Consider the following 20,888-nt stretch of genomic DNA (forward strand, 5'->3'; position numbering starts at 1 on the left):
ACTTACAGTAAGTACAGGGACATTCCCCCGAGGCAAGTAGGGTGAAGTGCCTTGCCCAAGGACACAAGGTCAGTTGGCTTGACCGGGAATCGAACTGGCAACCTTCGGATCACTAGCCCGATTCCCTCACCGCTCAGCCACCTGACTCCCTCCCTGTTGTAAAATAATGTAATGATACATTATTTTAATATTTTAACTCTTTTAAAATAGTATCTGCTGGTGCACATGTCATGCACTAACCTACATGAGAATATGATACGTGTTTGCAGTGGACGGATAGCCCCCCCCCCCTCCCCTCCCCGTTGAAATGAACGAATGACTCGAAAAAAGATTCGTTCATTTTACTGAACGAGATTCAAAGAACCGAATCAGTAAAATGATCCGAACTTCCCATCACTAGTAGTTAGCCTAGCTATCCCACAAGTTAACAGATGCGAAACGAATGTTCTGCTACAGGTAGTCACGCGTGTTTTCGTGACGTTAGTGACGTTAGTAACGTCAGTGACTGTGGCTAGCAAATTAGCCACCGTTAGCTTCACTTTTCACCACAAAAACGCAATTTCTACTTAAACCATGCAACGGAACGTAAATAAAAATACAACCAACGCAATCGCTACCAATACGAAACTTTTGACACCTAGGTTGTCTATGTAGTCCAAATGTTGACTGATCCTTAGGGGGCGAAAATAAACAATAAATAATAATAATATATATGTGAGAGAACAAAGGTTGTGCTCTCGCCGAAGGCTTGAGCACACCCAATTAGAAAAGGCATTTCCTGCTGAAAATGCGTTGGAATGCTGAAATCTGAAATTATTTTTTTTAAATGGCTGAAAATACAGAAATGAGAAAATACCCGCAAGCTGAAAGCTGAAATTAATTTTAAAAATGTGTGATTCACACAAAAGAGGGAGTGTGGAAGCTGAACTGCATCATCTATCAAAGCTAAGAGCTTAAATAGCCTACAATGCGGGAGAAGCTGAAAGCTGAACTGTTAAACAGAAGAAGAAGTAGGCTAGCTTGTCATAACAAGAATATTATAGTTTTAACAGCTGAAATTATAGTTGGGGTAGTAATAGCTGTAGCCTATCATTGAGTGTGTTTACTCGGCTTTCTTAGTAGGATTCAATGTGTTCAGGGTTGCCAACTTTTCCAAAAACCTTGGCGTGAGATTTGGTAGCAACCCCCCCCCCCGGGCGAGCTATCGCGAGTTTCACCCCCCACAACCCCCCTCCCCCCCTTAGGCGAGCTTTCGCGAGCTTCACTCCCCCCCTGGCGAGTTTACACGGCTGTTTTCGCGTCAATGATGCTTCACTCTGTTAACCTGCGCCTCGTCCGTTACTGTTTACAACGTTAGCTTGGCTACTTGTTTGGCGTTGCCTTTTCAGCATGAGATATACAATGTGTGGCGTGAGAGCGTGAGAAATGGTTGAAATGGGTATGTCACACGGCGAAACCGTGAGAGTTAGCAGCTCTGTGTGTTGATTGAATGAAACGTATAGCAGTAGGGCCGATACAGGAAGACACGGCGACACTTTGTTGCAGAAGGATGGTGCAATTTTTTTTCCATGGAGCATACAACGATTAATAAAAAGAATCATGTAGACGCGTTTATTGAGTAATCGCATAACTAATTACACATGTAAACGGAGTGATCGTATTATTGGCATAAACCGACAATTACTAGTAATCGGGTTTCTCATGGTCAAGTAAACGCACTCAGTGGCGTAGTAGAATAAAACAGTTCCATTAGCAATAGTAGTAAAATAGATATTAGCAGCACCTGCAGAGTCACCTCTTGTAAATTGTAATAGGTTGAAATACTATCAAACTCTGTCTTGTGACTCCACTAATCAGCTAATACCAATCACCTGTGTTAGCGACTGAGTGGTGCGTGTCTGTCGTTGTGATGGTGCAGCTATGATTGCTAACGCGCTGAGGGTAGAGAATAACAGAAATGTAGCTAGAATCCACACCTCAAACAAGTTAACCTCGACGCAAAACTATTCGTCCATCCAAAAAATAAGGAAAATAATATTTTTCTGAGACCCAAGACTCTGCCGAAACCAGAGATGTCCTTTATATTTCTGTGCGGTCAGAAATACGACTCTACCGGCAGTTTCAAAATCTTGTTCTTTTTGCTTTCTCTGACGATTTTGTCACCAGATTTGCATTGGTCTCTATGGGGCGAGAGTTGGACTTTGTCTCGCTTTCGTGGGGCTCTGAACAAATGTGTACGTCTGTTGGATTCAACAGACAACTGTCTACGACCAGCACAAAATTAGCAATCTATTGATCCAAAAACGAAGCATGAAGAGCGAAAATTGTGGCAATGCTGGCAAACTAGAAATATTTTTTCAACGACATCCAAAGCTCCACTTCACTCTAAGCGTTTCAGTCTGCACTCCAGGGTTTCACGTACACACTCATGTAAATCTCAGAAACGGCTTGAAAAAGTCATGAAACATAATCAGTGATATTGAAAAAAGTTGAATAGATATCAAAAAGCTGAATTATTTAAAATAGTTTAGGGTTTTGTCAACATTCTAAAGTTTAAATGGTGGCTCTAGCTGAAAGATTGAGGAAGAAGAAGGATTTGTAAGTTTAAGAAGTTTTAAGAAGTTTGAGAGGATTTGAAAAAAAACTCAATTGGAAAACCATGTTAAGAATATTATGAATATTGATTTATATTAATTCAAACATAAGAGGTAGAAAGCTGAAAAGTCACAGCAGTCATAGCCTGAAACTGCTGAATTTTTTGATAGCTGAACGGTTTTAATAGCTGAAGATTTGAAGGCGCTGAAAGGTGTTAAGGAAGAAATAGAAAAAGAATATGAAGAAGTTGAATAAAGATTCAATACAAAGAACAATGCTGAAGCAGCATTCCAACAAATATAGCTGCAAGCAGCAATGGCGGATTCCTCCTAACATTGCGAACCATTGAAAAATGTATATTTTTCACAAATTGTCACTGTATAGAGCGTGTCAAGGGAAAGGCTGGGTGTGTGAGAATGTGGAGCGCGCGCGCTGAGGAGCAGAGGGAAACATTACATTGGAAATTTCCTTAGCAATTAGCCAAGCATGCATGTTTCAAATATTCACCACAAATCTACTTTTCATCTCACAGTTAACTTTTTCTTAGATTTGTGTACTAAACATTCTCAAGAGTCTTCATATGAACTTGTGATTGAATCAGAGTATCAGTTTTTGACTGGCGGATGTGTAAAGCATTATTTTAGCGTATAACCCATCATAGTTGACCCCTCAAAATCCACTTTTCTCAAGATATAATTTTTTGTCTAGTAATTTGAATTCTGAATTCGAAAGGGGAGGCAAAAAAAATACACGCCGCTGGGTGATAGATTTTCTAAAAGTCGCCTTTCTGTTCTAAAAAGCCTTTTAAAATGTAATTGACGTCATACACATTGTACGGCCTGAGATACTGCTTGACGGCAAGCTCTGGTTACTTCCACTTTTCTCTCGAGGCATCGATAACACAGCTGACAGGTTAGGCTCTCCCTGTCAATACACATGCTAGAAAGAGTTTTGGTTTGCTAATGTTGTTGCTAATGTTGCTAATGCTCTGACATTCTGGTTCTGCTTCGGATGCCATCAAGCGGTATCTCCGGTCGTAGCCAGTCCTTCACTAACCAATCAGCATTTGTTAGCAGAATGCTAGCGTGTTATGGGCAACAACGACTTGCCCTGTAAGAAATCGAAAGGACATAAGTACTCGTTCATTCAACTTTCGACCTGTAATCCATGTTGAACATGCAAAAACAATCAAATCTGAGATTTCTCAACAACAATCAGGTGAAAGAGACAAATTTAGCCGTTTAGCTCCATAGACTCCCATTCATTCTGCACTCGACCGCGATCACTCCCAGGGGAACTCTGGTGGAACTGCAACAAAATTCGGTACAATGGGGCTTAATAGGGAGTGGCCAGGCTCTCCTTAAACAGGCTCTGCCGGAACTCTCTCCTCAGGCCCCTGAAGCCGGAACTCTCTCCTCAGCCCCCTCTTTTCATTGTATATCTGATCGGAGGATACTGTAGGCTATTTATCTAACTTACATTGAACTTAGGTTCAATGTAAGTTAACATAGAGCTAGCGGAAATTAGCTTTGAGGCTAGCGTTACGTATGGCAAACATTACGAACATTATTGCTAAATATTGTTTTTAAAATGATTAAATTAGCTGGCTAGAACCACATTTATATAATAATCATACAAATATAGGGGAGATAATTTTTCGGTTTCTTTTAGCAGAATTGGATAGAAACGCAGATTTCAACTTCCAGTCGTAGGCTGAAGCAGCCATTCCTGTATGTTGCTGAGACCAAGAAACCCCTGTAGTTTGATGTGTGCGTCTATGAAAGATGTAAATTCTCTACTGTGTTGCTAGTTCCATATATTAAGCAATGTTATATTTAGAGATGCTTATTGTGTATCGTTAGTGTTGAACAGGCGAAAGAATGCTAGCATTTACTGTGTGAATAACTTTGTTAGCTTGCTACATTACATTACCTGGCACTGAGCCAAACTATAGACCTTTTATCCTGTGAGCCTGCATACATATGCTATAGTATTTGTGTTCCTTATGGTGTAGCTACGTACCTACTGATGCATATTTACATGTTTGTGGGCCTTATTTAGTAATTGTAATTAACCAGCCTCCAACAACAGGCAACAACAATCACCATGGTGCACTCTTCTCTCGTTTTTCCTTCTTTGTTGGTACTGATTTTGAAATCAATACATTATTTTTTTATGGTACCACAAAGTTGTTTGCGACTAAACTGTGTTTAATCATTTTAAAACAATATTTTACATTTACATAGGCCTATTCATTTATCAGACGCTTTTAAACCAAGCGACTTAAAAGAGCATTACAAAAGTGCATAGGTCAATTGTCATAAACAACGAGATCGCCTCAAAAACGTTGCGTACATTGTGAAAAGCAATTAAGTGCCAATGGGAAGAAACACAAGACATGTAGTTAAACAAGATACAATTAAATCCTATCCTCTAAAGTGCTAGAGTGTAGGCTACCTGTTGGAAAGGAAGCAACAATAATTTAATTCACAGCGAGTAGCCTACAAGTTAAATCAGTTACAACTAACCAACAAGAGCAACAAGTCCCTCAATAAGAGTCCTTATGTTCCTGTAAGAAATAAACGAAACTAACATTGAAACCAGCAAATCATTCCTAAGTAGTAGCCTACCGTTGTACTCCTGGAACAAGTTTGTCTTTAATTTTGTGATAATGTTAGCCATACGTAACGCTAGCCGCAATGCTAATTTCCGCTATGTTAAACACTATTGACTTATGCTAGAACCGAAGTAGCCTACAACCTAAATTAGCCTATTAATAGCCTACAGCGTCTACTCTTTATTATGTCTATGGTTTTTGGCCTGACAGTGCCATAAAGTTGTTTGTGACTGTGTTTGGATCAGTCATAATCGTTGCCTGCGACTGGAAGTTGAAATCTGCGTTTCTATACAAAAGTCTGCTAAATGAAACCGAAAAATCATCTCCCCTCTATTTGTATGATTATGATATAAATGTGGTTTTAGCCAGCTAATTTAATCCCTATCATGCCGGCCCATTCAAATATGGGTCTAAAAAGACCCATAAGACCCGCCTTAATATCTTTGCCGTCCAATCACCGATTTTATTTCTGAAAGTACATATCATTGGTTAAGGGGTTACTGGGAGGGGAAAATAAATGTATCGTCTGCAACGGCAGCCATTGTTTTTCGAGGCGGAGCCAGAGCGGAGACCATGGGAGATTGCCTACAGTGTTAGATTTACAGCTTCGAATTGAAATCTGAGGCGATATTCTGAGTAAAGACAAGTTTATTAATATGTGTTGTCAATATTGTCAATTAAAAGTCTAAACTTTTTACTTACGAAGAATTTGTTTGTGGGAGTGACGCGAGTTTTTTCCTGAAAAAACTCGCGTCACTCCCACAAACAAATTCTTTACTGCCTGTCCTGCCGTGTCCGGCAGGACAGGCAGTAATGACATTAGTAGCACTGTTTAGCCTCGATTTGAGCAGATTTCTAAAAAACTTAGAAAAACAACATTAACTAGCTAGATTATATACACTGTAAGCTAAATGTACATGCCTTGTTTGGCCAATTCGGTCGATTGTGGAAGAAACTCCAACGTTTTTTAGTTATCGAGAGGAGTATCCAGCCATAGCGCTAGCTACTTTTGGGGCAGAGAAATTTCGGTTTCCCCCATGTTTCCACGTGTTTCCATGTAGTCACTAGAATGGTCATAACTTTTAATCAAAATATGATATTTCTAATCTGTCTTCTGTTCTACATTGCCCACAGATTTGTGGATATTCCACCTGCTCAAAGTTTTCCTCCATCTTGTAATTAAAGTGGTTAAAAATGAAGTTGTCTGATGAGGTATGGTGGATGGAGAAGTTTTTGTAAAAAATGGCTGCCTGAAATCACCTTGATAAAATATGATTTGCCTTAAGTAATCATATATTTATTCACATCATAAAAATCCCCTAGTTCTTTTCTTCAATATGGTGTCAACAGTTAAGGTGTATGATTTAATATGAAAATTCATAACATTTGCATATTAATATGAATATCATATTTCAACAGCATATGGAATGTTTGGAATGTTGGCTTAGGCAGGATAGGGTTAATCATTTTTAAAACAATATTTTGTGATAATGTTCGTAATGTTCGCCATACGTAAAGCTAGCCTCAAAGCTAATTTCCGCTAGCTCTATGTTAAACACTATTGACTTATGCTAAAACCGAAGTTCAATGTAAGTAGCCTATTGATATAAATAGCCTACAGTATCCTCCGACCAGTGGTGGCGCTAAAGGCCGAATTATACTTCTCCGACTCCGTTACGGACAGACGGACGGAGTCGGACGGATTGGTTGAATTTATAGTACTCCGAAGGCTGTGGGTGCTGAAAACAATTCACCGCCAGAAGAGTAGGTGGCGCAACGGTTTTTTGTAAGTCGTCATCGAGTGTTTATTTACCTAGGTTATCGAGAAGTCGGAGCAAATGTACAAATTAGCCGTTTCATCAATAAAATACGCACATTTTCAGCAACTACACTGCCCATTTCTCGTCACATTTTAATTCAGATGCTGATTTACATGTACTGTTTAGCTGAAATATGAATTGTAAAAACTTACAGCAATGGATTTTGACAAAGAGCACGCCATAGCGGACGTGAGGCCTTGTCTCTGCGACGGTTTACCGTATGGAGACAAAACTTTGGAAATGTCATCGCGAGCATGTCATCTAATCATCTTCCTACCACAATCACCTTGATATGTCAAAATATGACTGAATTACAGCTATTTATACTTGGGTCAAATCTGACACAGCTCGCCAGGGAGAAACGGCTTCCTTTTTTTAATAAAGTAACCGAACACAGCTTTTCCCAGCAGCGAGAATAGCTCACTGGGATAAGAAGGGCTCCTTTGAAGCGCAAGGTCGTGGGATCGAATCCAGCCACAGTCATCAACAATGTTGTGATACAGGATCATCTGTTTAGCAAAGCCAGGTACACCGCAGTAGCTGTCTAGCAGTATAATCACAATGGTAACAATAACGTTTCATTGTCAGGGGATTTATAGTCAAGAAGAAGCGGATTCATTGTGCTTTGTAGATATAACGCTGCTACATCTAGCCAGCGCATTTTGTCTCAAAATGACATATTTACCAAATGCTTATCGTTACAAAACTCGGTGTACGTCTTGTGCACAACGCCGTGAAGGTAATCGAAAGTTTCGGGGTAGCGGCACCGCGTTGCCGAAAAGTATAATGCGATTTAAAAAAAGCGAATGTTTTTTATTAAAGGTTTTGCTTTGCTTCTTTAGCTACTGAATTTCCATATCGAATGCTGCTTGGCCCCTTCATCGCGCTGCCTGCAGCTATATTTGTAACTTGTTTCACTACATGTTCTTATGGGTCTTCCCTTTGGGCTTTTTTTTCACAATGTATGCTTCATGTTTTGCTATACCCGCAATGTTTGGGGCTATCTCGTTGTTATGATCAGTGACCTATGCACTCTTGTAAAGCTCTCTCTTGGAAGTCGCTTTGGATAAAAGCGTCTGCTAAATGCATAAAAAAACAACTTTACAGATTGGGGTGGCAGTATTTTTTATTGGGGTGGCAGCTGCCACCCCTTGCCACCCCTTAGATCCGCCACTGGCGGCATTTAATTAGTAAGAGAGATTTGGAGAATCGCAGCTGCAGTGCGGCCATAGACAAACAAAGAATAGACAAGGAGGTCAAACACAAAGCCTAGTATAAAATTGAAGCCGCGCGTGTGTTTACATTGTGTAGAAATCTGAAGCAGCATGCTAAAACGTTCTTCCAGCTTTCAAACAGAAAGCTGTGCAGAAAGCACTCACCAGCAGCAACAGATCTGTAGCACGCGAACTTGGGGTTGATGAAAGGAGAATTCGCCATTGGTGAAGTCAGCTACTAAAGAATATATTGTGCTTATTAAAGTTCTGTCTTATGAATTGTGTTGAGGCTTAAACATTGTAAACGTTGTGTCTCACACAGGGTGTGGGAAGCAGGCTGTACTTTGTGTCTTAATCTCTTCATTTCAGAAGCAACCTTGAAACCGGGCTGAGACGGCACCCGATGAGGTGGGATGCGTCGGCAAGAACAACTCCCTGATGCACGAGAGAACAAGCTCAAACCTCTTTTCATCTTTCTGTTTTAATTGCACTGTATAATATATGCTGGGGAGGGAAAAATAGCCAGTTGGACTTCGTGAACCAACCCAAACTCTCTTGCGGGTAGGAAAAACGTAGACAACCCCAGAGCTCTGTACTTGTTGATTTCCAACTGCTGCATTAAAGCTGATATTATCGGACCTCTGCGACTCCAGAACACTCTTTCTAGAACACAGACTTGTGTCATTGAATACCATCATTACATATTGGAATAGACACAAAGAATTAAAGTCCTTCACTACCTCGCAATATTGGAGGCTGCATGTAATTGTCGCAATTACATTATTATAATGTTTAATTTGTTTTCAACCAATGTCATAATTTATAATTTTATACTTTAATTCAGTATTATTAAGTGACTTTATTTGGTAATAGTACAGTGCCTTTATTTTGAAGGCCTTTTGGAACGCTCGTGAGTGAGAGAGTCGACAAGCTAACAGCAAGTGAAGCACGGACAATTTGGTGCTCCGATAAAAGTTTAAGGTTGTTGATCAGATGTTAGTGATCTAAGGAAACCTCTATCCCCTTGTGTACAGCATGCAGCCAACGAGGTATGTTTTTTTTGTTGTCTGTATTTTACTTTGGTGAACGTTATTTACATTGGGGGGGACACATTGGGGGGGACACATCTCCCCCAATATTCAAATCTGGTCAAAATGTCCCCCCCAATATATTGATATAAAAATATAAATGTGCTACGCTACGACAGACAACCACGCACGCTGTCTGAAATTACCATAAAAAAATTAATCGAGGGTGGCGTTAAATCGAAGAAATACGGTACCATAATATGTAGCATGTTGAAAGTGTTTATGTAGTCTTGGGTCTTCCTCTTGTCGTGTTTAGTGGAGACTTATAATCGACACTGGCTGACCCTGAATGGGGTAGCCTTTGCAAGTGATCCCCAAAAACCCTGTAAAAAGTAATACACAACATCCGAGTTGGACTGTGTTTTTAAACATCAGATGCTATAATGTGTTCCAGGTAGAGGGTGTAAGCTGTCTTGTGTCTACCTCTTGTTGAGTGTACTGTAGACTGAGCTGGCTGGTGAAGGGACCCTGAGCTGACCGGAGAGAGTAGACTGAGCTGGCTGGTGATGGGACCCTGAGCTGACCGGAGATAGTAGACTGAGTTGGCTGAAGATGGGAGACTGAGCTGACTGGAGGTAGTAGACTGAGCTGGCTGAAGATGGGAGACTGAGCTGACTGGAGGTAGTAGACTGAGCTGGCTGAAGATGGGAGACTGAGCAGACTGGAGATACTAGACTGAGCTGGCTGAAGATGGGAGACTGAGCTGACTGGAGATGCTAGACTCAGCTGGCTGAAGATGGTAGACTGAGCTGTGTCAACATAATCAAATGAGCGAGTCTTTTTAGTCTTTTAGTCTGCTCTAAAAGTTTTTTCCCAACCTTTAAGCTTCGTCATTGTCTTTCTTGGGTAGATTAAATCTTTTGGTTTGCTACCTACATGCATAAAGCATTCCATGATTGCAACTACTTGTGGCCTTGAATACACTGCTAGCCATACAATTAATTGTGCACATGCGTGTATTATGCTAATTAGGTTCGTTTTCCAACTTGCCAAGTGTGCAGAGATGTCACTATGTACTGATAAGAGTTACTGATGTGGTATACCTACTCTTGGCTAATTATAATTACTTACGTCATTGATTCCTGTTACTACAACAATTGCATAATAATATATATTCTATTTATACAGCACATTTTGGTGCAAAGATTGCAGCTCAAAGTACTGTCCATAAAAAAAAACACTATGAAGGTCTGCTTTCGCCGTGATCTATGCAAGCTAAAGCACTGAAGCAGCACAGTTGTCAGTAGGTGCTTCTAGGACTTCAGCATCTCCAGCCTCCTGGCCATGAACTTACCCTGCTAGCAGTTTTACAGTCTGGACCAGTGGGTTCTTTCCTGTCCATACCATCTCTTTCAAGGAGGTGGTATTAGTATGAGAGACACAATGATAATTTGCAGCCAATTATAGATATGTTCATTCTTTGTATTTTAATAGAAGACCATTTTCCATAGGCTTAATTTCTACAACAATTACATATGGTCCCTGTTTCTACAACTTGACTGAAGGACAGAGTATATGAACATGTGAGTAATTGGGTATGCTCACGCCTTCGGCAAGCACAACCATTGTTCTCTCACATATAATCATTTTTCTTTCTTTTCCCACCCCTAACGGTACACCGCTTGCCTTCCCACAGTACACCACTCTCGGGGGCGTGTTAGACAAGTTAATACAGAGTTGTAGTTCTCTCACAACATTAATACTGAATTTTTACTAGTGCAAGATTACAGTAGAATACATGTTACGCCACCGGTCACTCAACCAGTCGTTTGTAGGCTGGGCTAGCAAGCTAGCAGTGGCACAGAACAGTCACGTAATGTGACGAGACTGAATTTAAAAGTATAAAAACACACTAGGGACACTGACAACGTTGTCAACCCTGCACCATGCATTATTAGTTTAATGTAATCTTTAAATTCAGGCTCGTCACATTACGTAACTTTGTTCTGAAAATAACTGGGTGTGCAGACACATACGATAAGTTTCTCCTCCATCTTGAAATTGTAAAACCTAGAAATGTTTACCATGACGAACAGTTGCTACGTTACAAGAAACAAGAAACCAATCCGATTGGACAACGCTAGCGTTTTCACGCTCCTCATTTACATAAAGTTGAGAAAATCCAACTTGCAACGCCTTCCCACAATGCCATACGCGAGCGTCAACGCCCGGTTTCATTGAAAATTAATTGGAAGCCGACGCTCCGCAGCGCTCCGCAGCGCTCCGCAGCGCTCCGCAGCGCTCCGCAGCGCTCCGCAGCGCTCCGCAGCGCTCCGCAGCGCTCCGCAGCGCTCCGCAGCGCTCCGCAGCGCTCCGCAGCGCTCCGCAGCGCTCCGCAGCGCTCCGCAGCGCTCCACTGTAGTGGACACGCACCGTAAGGATCCCACAATATTTGGGCTACATAGACAATGTCGGTGTCAAAAGGTTCATCTTGTTAGCGATTGCGTTGCTTGTATTTTTATTTACGTTCCGTTGCACGGTTTAGGATGAAATTAATTTTTTGTGCCAAAAAGTGCCTTGTGTCCACAAAGGGAACTCAGCAATGACGCATGGATACAACGTGCATAGATGTGCTGTTGCAAAGCAGGTATCTTATCGTGCCGTGGTGTACTACAAGCACATGTAAATTTAAGCAAATCAAGACTTGCATGACAGTAAGTAATGTCACATTAAATAATGTATTTAAACTCAATACCCATCTGAAATACTGCCGGTGACAACGTTGTTACAATAGCTTGTTTCAAAGGGGGTTCTTAATGAATTATGCAATATGATGAAGGACTGAAATTCTTTGTGTCTATTCCAATATGTAATGATGGTATTCAATGACACAAATCTGTGTTCTAGAAAGAGTGGTCTGGAGTCGCAGAGGTCCGACTTTAATGCAGCAGTTAGAAATCAACACGTCCAGAGCTCCGGGGTTTTCTACGTTTCCCTACCCGCAACAGAGTTTGGGCTGGTTCACGAAGTCCAACTGGCTATCTTTCCCTCCCCAAGCACACCTTACAATTTCCCCAGAAATTGTACCCTCTCTAGTTCTATTAGCTTTATCCATTAATACAATTCTGAAACATGAAATACAGAAGTAAAAAAATAGGGAGTCAGGTGGCTGAGCGGTTAAAGAATCGGGCTAGTAATCAGAAGGTCGCTGGTTCGATTCCCGGCCTTGCCAAATGACGTTGTGTCCTTGGGCAAGGCACTTCACCCTACTTGCCTCGGGGGAATGTCCCTGTAATTACTGTAAGTCGCTCTGGATAAGAGCGTCTGCTAAATGACTAAATGTAAATGTAATTATTGGAATGCTGCTTCAGCGAGATTTCCATGGGTGTGTATGTGAGAGCCTAGAGCGTTGACTTAGGCCGCAAGGTAAATCACGAAAAGTCTTTTAGAAAATGATTCCCGCTCCACAGTCTGGCATCTACACAATCTTTAGCTCATAAAAAAGAACGAGTCGTGCTAACCTACTAAAAAAAAGTTTGTCGCTGAAATTCCAGTCGATTGTCGATGCGTCTATGTTTTATGTGGAACTAGTTTCTTCAGAGCGTAATAGGATTTTGGTGGCACGGTTCGACACGTGATTGTTGTACACCAATAAGGTAGCTGCTTTTTGTCAACATGGGTGGATATGGTTGGCAAATAGAGGATGGGACCTTGCACGTCACCTGGATGACCAGAAATTCGGCCCCTGACAGTGTTTTGCATTATGATACACTGCGGCTGCAGAATTGCCTGTGAGACAGGCAGATGTTCCTGTTTTTCTGCAGGACTGTCTTGCACAGACTTATGTCATTGTAACATTCAATTCATTCATTCTTCCACAAATGAAAACAACCAAGGTCGTAGCCATGGAGTCAACATTGGGGGGGACGAATACATTTTTTAAATAAGAATTTCGGACAGCGTGCGTGGTTGCCTGTCCTAGAGTAGAACATTTATATTTTTATATCAATATATTGGGGGGGACATTTTGACCAGATTTGGGATAGGTCCCCCCCATATATTATGATTACGGCCTTGAAAACAACACTGATCAACCATAAAAACAATCTTTATGAAAAATATGAAATATGATAGCCTATATAAAACTGTACAAAACAGAATAAGGAATAACAGATTATGGACACCCAGTCCTCGCTGTCAGTGTCAGGACAGTTATCTTCCAGTTCCGCAGTTTCTTTTGTGTTGGCACAATTACAACAACGACACAAGTCGAGGGGGACAACATGTGTGTGTAATAGATGGTGTGACCCATCTGTACTCTACGTTAAACGCTATGATCCTTTAAAATGCATAGTATCTAAGCTGGCATATGCCCTGCCCTAAATCAACTCCTGGTTCAGTCCTAAAGACCTGCATCCTTGGTACTCTGAACAATCTGAAAGGATTGGTCCAAAGGCAGAGGGCAACGCTGATGTTATGGTGGCTAAATAAATGAACACAGAACTGGATGATATCGCAATTTTATTTTATTTAACTTTACTAATGATGGGCTTATCTTATTGATGCAGCCACCAAAAAATAATAAAAAAAAGTTTCTCCAGAGGGGCAGATCAGTCAATCAGGGCAAACGGGCTGTTGCCCGGGCAACAATAGCCCGTACCTGTGCACATCCCTGAAACATATCCATCTGCAACTGACGCAAGCACACCCCACCCTCTCTAGTTTTGTAATGTTTTCTTAGCCTACCTCAATTCTGACTTGTGTGCCGAGTCCTACACCTGGACTTCTGTGTGCGTGCTGCAGTGGCTATTTGGCAAGCTCAGAAGAGTGCGGTTTGACTTGTCTTACCAACCATAAACCATAATGATAGCCTTATCAATCCAGTTCTTACCCGTGTACACATTTTGACAATGTCATTGAGGCAGACAAAATAGCCATTTAATTTTGTCTTATCATATGAATCAAAAATACAGTAGGCTACTGACTAGGCAGTAGCCCTCTCACTCAGAATGAAAGCGGCAGAGATAACTAGGCCTTAGTAGACATTTCTAAATGATGATTTTACAAAAAGGGTACACAGAGGAGGCTAAACATCAAATATCAAAAACAAATATGTGGCGGCCTGCGGAAACCCGTCGGATGTCGCGGGCTGTTGTTGGCTATAACCTGCCATAAAAGATCGAACATTGTTTTCTGTCAAAATTGAGATTTTTGATGTTTTGTATAGTTAACACCCTAAACTTCATTGTAATGTACAAAAAGTATATGATTACTAATGAAAAACTTTCATGGTGAAACTTATTTGTATTCAGGACAGTTTGTAGCTAGTTTCTAAATATGTATAATACCCAGAAGGTCAAATTTTCACAAAACAGTTAATTTCCTTGGAATCTTTGAATGCAGTTTTCTCCCTTATCACTTTTTGACACAGGTCAACTTTAAAATGAAGTTACATCATCAAAGATTCCACTTTGATTCATAATTTGATTTGACATGGCTTGAACATCTTGCTAGCTAACATGTCCAAAAACCGTTGAAATTAACTGTTTTGTGAGAATTTGACCTTCTGGGTATTATACATATATGAAAACTAGCTAAAAACTGTCCTGAATACAAATAATTTTCACCATGTGAAGGGTTTCCGCAGGCTGCCACACATATATGGGAAGTCCCTGTCATACCGCTATACAGTACATAAAAAGGTAATTTCAAAGTTCATACAGTGCACCAGAAAAAGCCACAGCATGATTCTCAATGTTTCTGATTTAATGCCGATGTGTAATCTCAGAGCAATATACTGATCCTAAGTGCCAGCTGTCCTCTCCAAACACATACACAGATAAGCATTTGATAACGCATACAACCAGTACATAGACATGCTCTGTGGGCATATGCAGCACTAGAAGCATAAAAAATGAGAAGTGTAGACAATTTCAAACTGAAAACATGTACTATCTATTTTAAAATGGTTTTGGCAAACACGCAAAACATGTATTTTTCTGTGATACATGCATGACCTTATTGCACTACACCTCTCCTGATAAGGTGATATCTGACATCTCTGTATAAGGTCCTAACCTAGGGTCTCTTCTTGGTTTTGACCAGGCCTTTCTCCACCAGACAGCGGTAAAACTCCTGGATGTAGGTATACACACATTTCCAATCAGGCTCATCCATTCGCAGCAAGTCATCAACATCCAACAGAGGGGGGCAGTCTGCTAACCTCCTACAGTCCAGGGAGAGTAAGAAAGAGAAGTACAGCAAGAGAATGATGTGGACTGGTTTGCCAAGGACAGCAGAAAGTGTGTTTAATCAAAACTAATCAACCTCTGGCCTGGATTATGTATTTAGACACTGCAGGAAATACAGTTTTTGTTAGTGTCAAACAGTGATGCCGGTACTCTAATCTGACCACTTTTTTCAGTAACGAGTAATCTAACGCGTTACTATTTCCAAACCAGTAATCAGATTAAAGTTACTTGTCCAAGTAACTGTGCGTTACTATTTTGTCATTAATAGTAAAATATATATTTGATTTGTTCTTGCGTCTCTGGGAGTTAAGACAATTAAGTCACGTTTTCAGCACGAGGGTCACGTGTACACTACCGTTTAAAAGTTTGGGGTCACCCAGACAATTTCGTGTTTTCCATGAAAACTTACACTTTTATTTATCAAATAACTTTCAAAATGAATAGAAAATATAGTCAAGACATTTACAAGGTTAATTATTATTATTAGAAATAATTATTTTTATTTGAAATATAAATTTTGTTCTTCAAACTTTGCTTTCGTCAAATAATGCTCCATTTGCAGCAATTACAATATTGCAGACCTTTGGCATTCTAATTCTAATCCTTCTAATCATCCATTAGTCTAAGGCAATTAGCAAACACAATGTACCATTCGAACACATACAGTAATAGTTGCTGGAAATGGGCCTCTATACACTTATGTAGATATTTCATTAAAAACCAGACATTTCCACCTAGAATAGTCATTTACCACATTAACAATGTATAGTGTATTTCTGATTAATTTAACGTTATCTTCATTGAAAAAAACAGTGCTTTTCTTTGAAAAATAAGGACATTTTTAAGTGACGCCAAACTTTTGAACGGTAGTGTATATACATAGACCTACCACTCAGCGACACAAACAACAATGTAGCTAGCTAGCAAGAGAGAGAGAGATGCGCATTTTCGAGTTGGAAATACAATCACTATTTTGAGTATTTGTCAGCTAAAGATGGAAATATCAAGGTTCTTTGTACACTCTGTGCTGCACTAGCACTGTGCTAGTGCAGCGACAAAGTGCTATCAAGCTACAAAAATATTACGTCAAATTTGAAGAAACATTTGGAGTCGCAGCAATGCACAGTCAAACTTATAGAGCCGGTTGTCAATAGGTGCGTTCGACTTCATGAAGCACCGGCGGCGCTGAGAGCCGGCTGCAGCCGGCTGCCTTGAAGTTGAGAATGCCATTGGCTGCTTCAAGTCAGCCGGGCGGCTGCAGGTGGCGCCGGCGCTGCATGCAACGCACCTATTTTTATGTTGAGGCGGCGGGGGTGTTGTCGGCAGCTGGTGAATGTAACTAATAAAGTAACTTGTAATCTAACTTAGTTACTTTTAAAATCAAGTAACTTGTAAAGTAACTAAGTTACTTTTAAAATCAAGTAATCTGTAACATAACTAAGTTACTTTTTCAAAGTAACTGTGGCAACACTGGTGTCCAATGACGCATTGTTTATGTTTGAATGTTCTATGTCAAAGGTCGAGAAAGAACTCACTCAGCAGTGTTAAAAGCCAGCTCAAAGTTTTCCCTGCGTTTGGTAGGATTGAGAATGGAGTATTCAAAAGCGTCTGGAAAAAAACGGTGAACCAGGGCACAGAAAGCTATTCCATCACTCCAGCTGGAGGAGAAGTTCTTGATGTTGATCCCCTGTATAGAGTAAAGGCAAAATGAAGTGGTATTCTGAACCAGTAAGGGTACTGGTATCATGCTGTTAACTCAAGATAACACAAGTTTATCTCGAGGGAGAGAGGGAACTTTTACTGCACCTCATATGGCTCTGTTTTGATCCTGCACCAATCCAGTAACATCTGCTTGACGCTTTTAGTATTAGGTGTGACAGGGGCAGGGGAGTGGGGAGCAGAAGCCACAGAGGGTTTCCTTACACTGAGGACAGAGGACAAGCTTGCTGGAACATTACACTTTCCTCACAAACAAGATGGCCTAGAGTAAACACAGAGAATCTCATCATGTTGGCAGAGATAGAGGGGCTGTGTGCGTGGTTTGGAAGAGGGCAGCAACTGCTCTGGGCTAAACATTGGCACATGGGTGAATGACTCACCTGGCTCCTGTCTTGGGTTCTGAGAATTGTCTGTGTATTGTCCCTTCTGTGAAAACCCAGGGATAAATAGGCAATGAAGGAAGCAGAGTGGAAATCATACATAATCAAACACCATTCGTCTTTGAAAATAAGACAGAGGCAGTGGTAAAGTATGTGCGTGTGTATGTGTGTGCAGTTAGTGAGAACTTGATGTGTGTTTTCAGCAGGTGGTTTATGAAGCCGGTCTGACCTCCTCTATTCAACCCCATCCCTGCTGTGCCAGCTTTACTCAAGCCCTGCAGCCTGGGCACACGCTCCTGCTCACGCTTCTCTAAGACAAAATAAGAGAATAAAGAGATGTGAATGACAGGAACATGAATGGGAGAGAAAGGAAATAAATACAGAGAACTATTTTTTTTTTTTAGCTCTGTTCATTCAATTTACAAATGAGAGATACAAAGTATGTAGCATAATATAATGTAAACAAACAATACGTGTCAAACAACAATTTAAAAGAACATGAACAAATATACAATGATGAGTTTATGATTGTCAGTATAGCAGTATCGCTGTTTATGGTAGTTCAGTCACAAGACATTAAAGAAAGACTGTTAATCAGAGGGACCATTGCCCTTTTAATTAGATCATCTTACCTCGCTTCCTCCTGAGCAGTTCTCTCAAAGCAGCACGGATCATTTGCCTCTCCTCAAAATTGACTGCCTTGTCCAGCTGCCAGAGATAACTTTTTTTTTAAAGAGTCGCAAAATTCTTTACATGCAAGTAAACAGTATACTTAATTTTTAAAATACATGGAAACAGTTGAGATTACACACTGTACATGTGATCAGAGATTAAAAGGCAGTTTTAGGGTTGTTTAGGCATGTTTTAAAGGTGACATGACATGAAAACTTCACTTTAGGAGGTTATTTAACATTAATATGAGTTCCCCTAGCCTGCCTTTGGTCCCCCAGTGGCTAGAATTTTCGATCGGTGTAAACCAAGCAATGGGTGTTCTTCTCCGCCTTTCAGAAAATGAAAGCTCAATTGCTCTGTTTGAAAATCTCCTCTTTGTTATGTCACAAGGAGGAAGGTTACCTCCCCTCTCTCTGCTTTGCCCGCCCAGATATACTGGCCCGCCCATAAGAAACTGACCTATGACCGTGCAAGTGTTTTTATCCTCGAGAGACATCATGGCTTGCAAACGATGGAAGCATTACATTTGCTCAGTTTGGATGTACAAAGGAAAACAAAAATCTTTTCACAGTTCCTTCATCCAAGCCTCTGAAGACCCAGTATCTTAATTTTATTTTCTCTGGAAATGCGCCTACACAACTTCTGTTGTAGGCGCATTTGTTTTGTATGTCTGCGCCAAACACTTCAGCCAAGACTGTTTCCTCAACTTGAGCTAATACAAAACTGGCCTTGCTGAAATTTAATTCTGGATCAGTACTAACTCTCCTTCATCCAGCTACTAACCTCGGACAAGTAAGTTAACTAACGCTATATCATTTTGTAGCTTTACTGTATATGGTTACCTAGCTTGATACCCTTAGAATGTGGCTGTAACATCAGCTCTGCAGCTAACAGTTGAGTTACTGTCGCTAATGGAAAGGTAGATAGCATTAAGTATGTGGGTGAATACACATGCTGTAACGTGAGTGTTGTACACTTCATTGTTATTTGGATAACCGTTCTGCTGTTGGTGTTATGGCGCGTGCGATATCCGCCTTTCCCCTCATTGAAATGACTGTGTGTACTTCTGCAAATCAGGGTTATCAGATGAGAATGGGCAAATTCGAGGCATCTTACCTCACAGCAACGGGGCTACAGCCATTGCGATAGATCCATTGTAAACATTAGCGCATGGTGACGCCCCTCCGCTCCTCATTAGCATTTAAAGCTACAGACACCAAAACAGGGCGTTCTGAGGAAAGCTCCTTGTGGGACTGCTAGTAGTGGCTGTAATTCTGTACCAAGGCTGAATTTCGGGAAAGAGACTTCTGATACAGTATTAGGGGACCACTAAGGCCTATATAAAAGCATCCAAAAACAGCATGCCATGTCTCCTTTAAAGCTAATTTAAGACACTGATACTTCAAGTCTAATCTCAGATAAACTGTTCCAAGAGGCAACACCAACCAAGCAAATTACTACAGTCTGACAGCCAGTATCTCACCAGTTTATTCAGCTCTGCTTCATCCTCTATAGCAGCCAGAGCTTGACTGGTCAGTGGGTCTGACAGGCTCTCCGTGGGGGTCGTCTTTGAAGTCTCTTGGGTCAATGTGGGCTCCGCCCCCCGCTCATTTGGTCCAACCTCCATCTTAATATGATATAAATCAGATGGAGATCAGGAAGTATGTAACTATTGTAGTTTAAATATTTTGAAATACTCATGGTGATGGACATGGGCACAGCTACATCACCTCTATTGATTATACACAACGAAATGTAACATATAAATTCTACACACATACATTAAACCTACATACACAAAAACATGTGATCCTCATTTTTTACTGTGAAGAGAGGCAGAAAACAAGTGGACAAGGGAAGGATAACAGATGTCTGTGTGAAATATTCAGTTTATTTTAGGGAGATTAGGAATGTGTAGATGTGCCAAAGGGGGAAGGAGATAGTTGTCATAAATAATAATCTCTATTTACCATCACCCATATATGTAGTTACACTTGTTCCATGAAACAAGGACAGCGAAGATTTTAAGTCATTCTTTTAAAAATGATTTTTGTTGGAATGGCTTGTCTTCAACTCATACGTCAAGTTGAGTAATTTGAATATAAATATAAAGTCAAGAATGTAAACTGACTGAACCATGCTCCTCCAAAACATGTTTGTGCGAACAGTGAAGTGTTCCTCTTTTTCTTTCAGCATCTGGCTGAGTTGCTCCACACAAATGCCTAAAGCACGTACAAATATAGTCATGCAGAACCTCAACTTTAGAACTGACAACTTTTGAGAGAAAATCCTCATAAAAACTCATAAAAAAGTATACATACAAATATTATGCAGTAGCAGATAGCTGTATTAGAAACTAATTAGTAAGGAAACAAGGACCAGATCTGATAAGAGTTATAAGTTACAGTAATGTATGATATCCTGTCAGTGTCCCCTACCTGTTTCCTGGGTGCAGCTGGTGGGTGTCCTCACAACACTATGGCTTAGTACATTTACCAAGGATGTTGTCTCCCAACAAAATTCAGATTTACATGTCAGCTCAGCCTATGAGCAGTTCCTCCCAGCTCTCTCCCCTTTCTGAGAGTGGTTTGT

At 40.6% G+C, this 20,888-nt stretch overlaps 1 protein-coding gene and 1 long non-coding RNA gene across 3 annotated transcripts; one reads left to right on the forward strand and one right to left on the reverse strand.

Moving 5' to 3' along the window:
* Positions 1-9,176: 9,176 nt before the first annotated feature.
* Positions 9,177-10,158, forward strand: LOC136956917 (uncharacterized). The gene is made up of 2 exons (XR_010878248.1): positions 9,177-9,295; positions 9,769-10,158. It is a non-coding gene; the product is annotated as an uncharacterized lncRNA (long non-coding RNA).
* Positions 10,159-13,778: 3,620 nt separating this feature from the next.
* Positions 13,779-20,858, reverse strand: smtna (smoothelin a). Of its 2 annotated transcripts, XM_067249749.1 has the most exons (8): positions 20,735-20,858; positions 19,780-19,923; positions 18,257-18,332; positions 17,854-17,934; positions 17,625-17,670; positions 17,332-17,449; positions 17,061-17,212; positions 13,779-15,500 (listed from the first exon to the last, which is right to left on the reverse strand). In XM_067249749.1, the coding sequence occupies exons 2-8, from the start codon at positions 19,921-19,923 to the stop codon at positions 15,353-15,355; spliced, it is 765 nt and encodes a 254-aa protein (XP_067105850.1). In that variant the 5' UTR covers positions 20,735-20,858; the 3' UTR covers positions 13,779-15,352. The 2 variants fall into 2 exon arrangements, with proteins under 2 accessions (XP_067105850.1, XP_067105851.1); XM_067249750.1 differs by lacking the exons at positions 19,780-19,923; positions 20,735-20,858 and adding an exon at positions 19,413-19,570.
* Positions 20,859-20,888: the final 30 nt, after the last annotated feature.

The sequence above is a fragment of the Osmerus mordax genome, chromosome 14 (assembly GCF_038355195.1).
Source record: "Osmerus mordax isolate fOsmMor3 chromosome 14, fOsmMor3.pri, whole genome shotgun sequence".
Classification (NCBI taxonomy): Eukaryota; Metazoa; Chordata; class Actinopteri; order Osmeriformes; family Osmeridae; genus Osmerus; species Osmerus mordax.

What these genes read in the sequence shown, in the direction of transcription:
- smtna (XM_067249749.1), bottom strand. Translation starts at nt 19,923, where the DNA reads ATGGAGGTTGGACCAAATGAGCGGGGGGCGGAGCCCACATTGACCCAA. An exon ending in GATGGGGTTGAATAGAGGAG is followed by an intron (nt 17,671 to 17,853) that starts GTCAGACCGGCT and finishes GGGTTTTCACAG; the next exon opens with AAGGGACAATACACAGACAA. An exon ending in GAACCCAAGACAGGAGCCAG is followed by an intron (nt 17,450 to 17,624) that starts GTGAGTCATTCA and finishes CTCTGTCCTCAG; the next exon opens with TGTAAGGAAACCCTCTGTGG.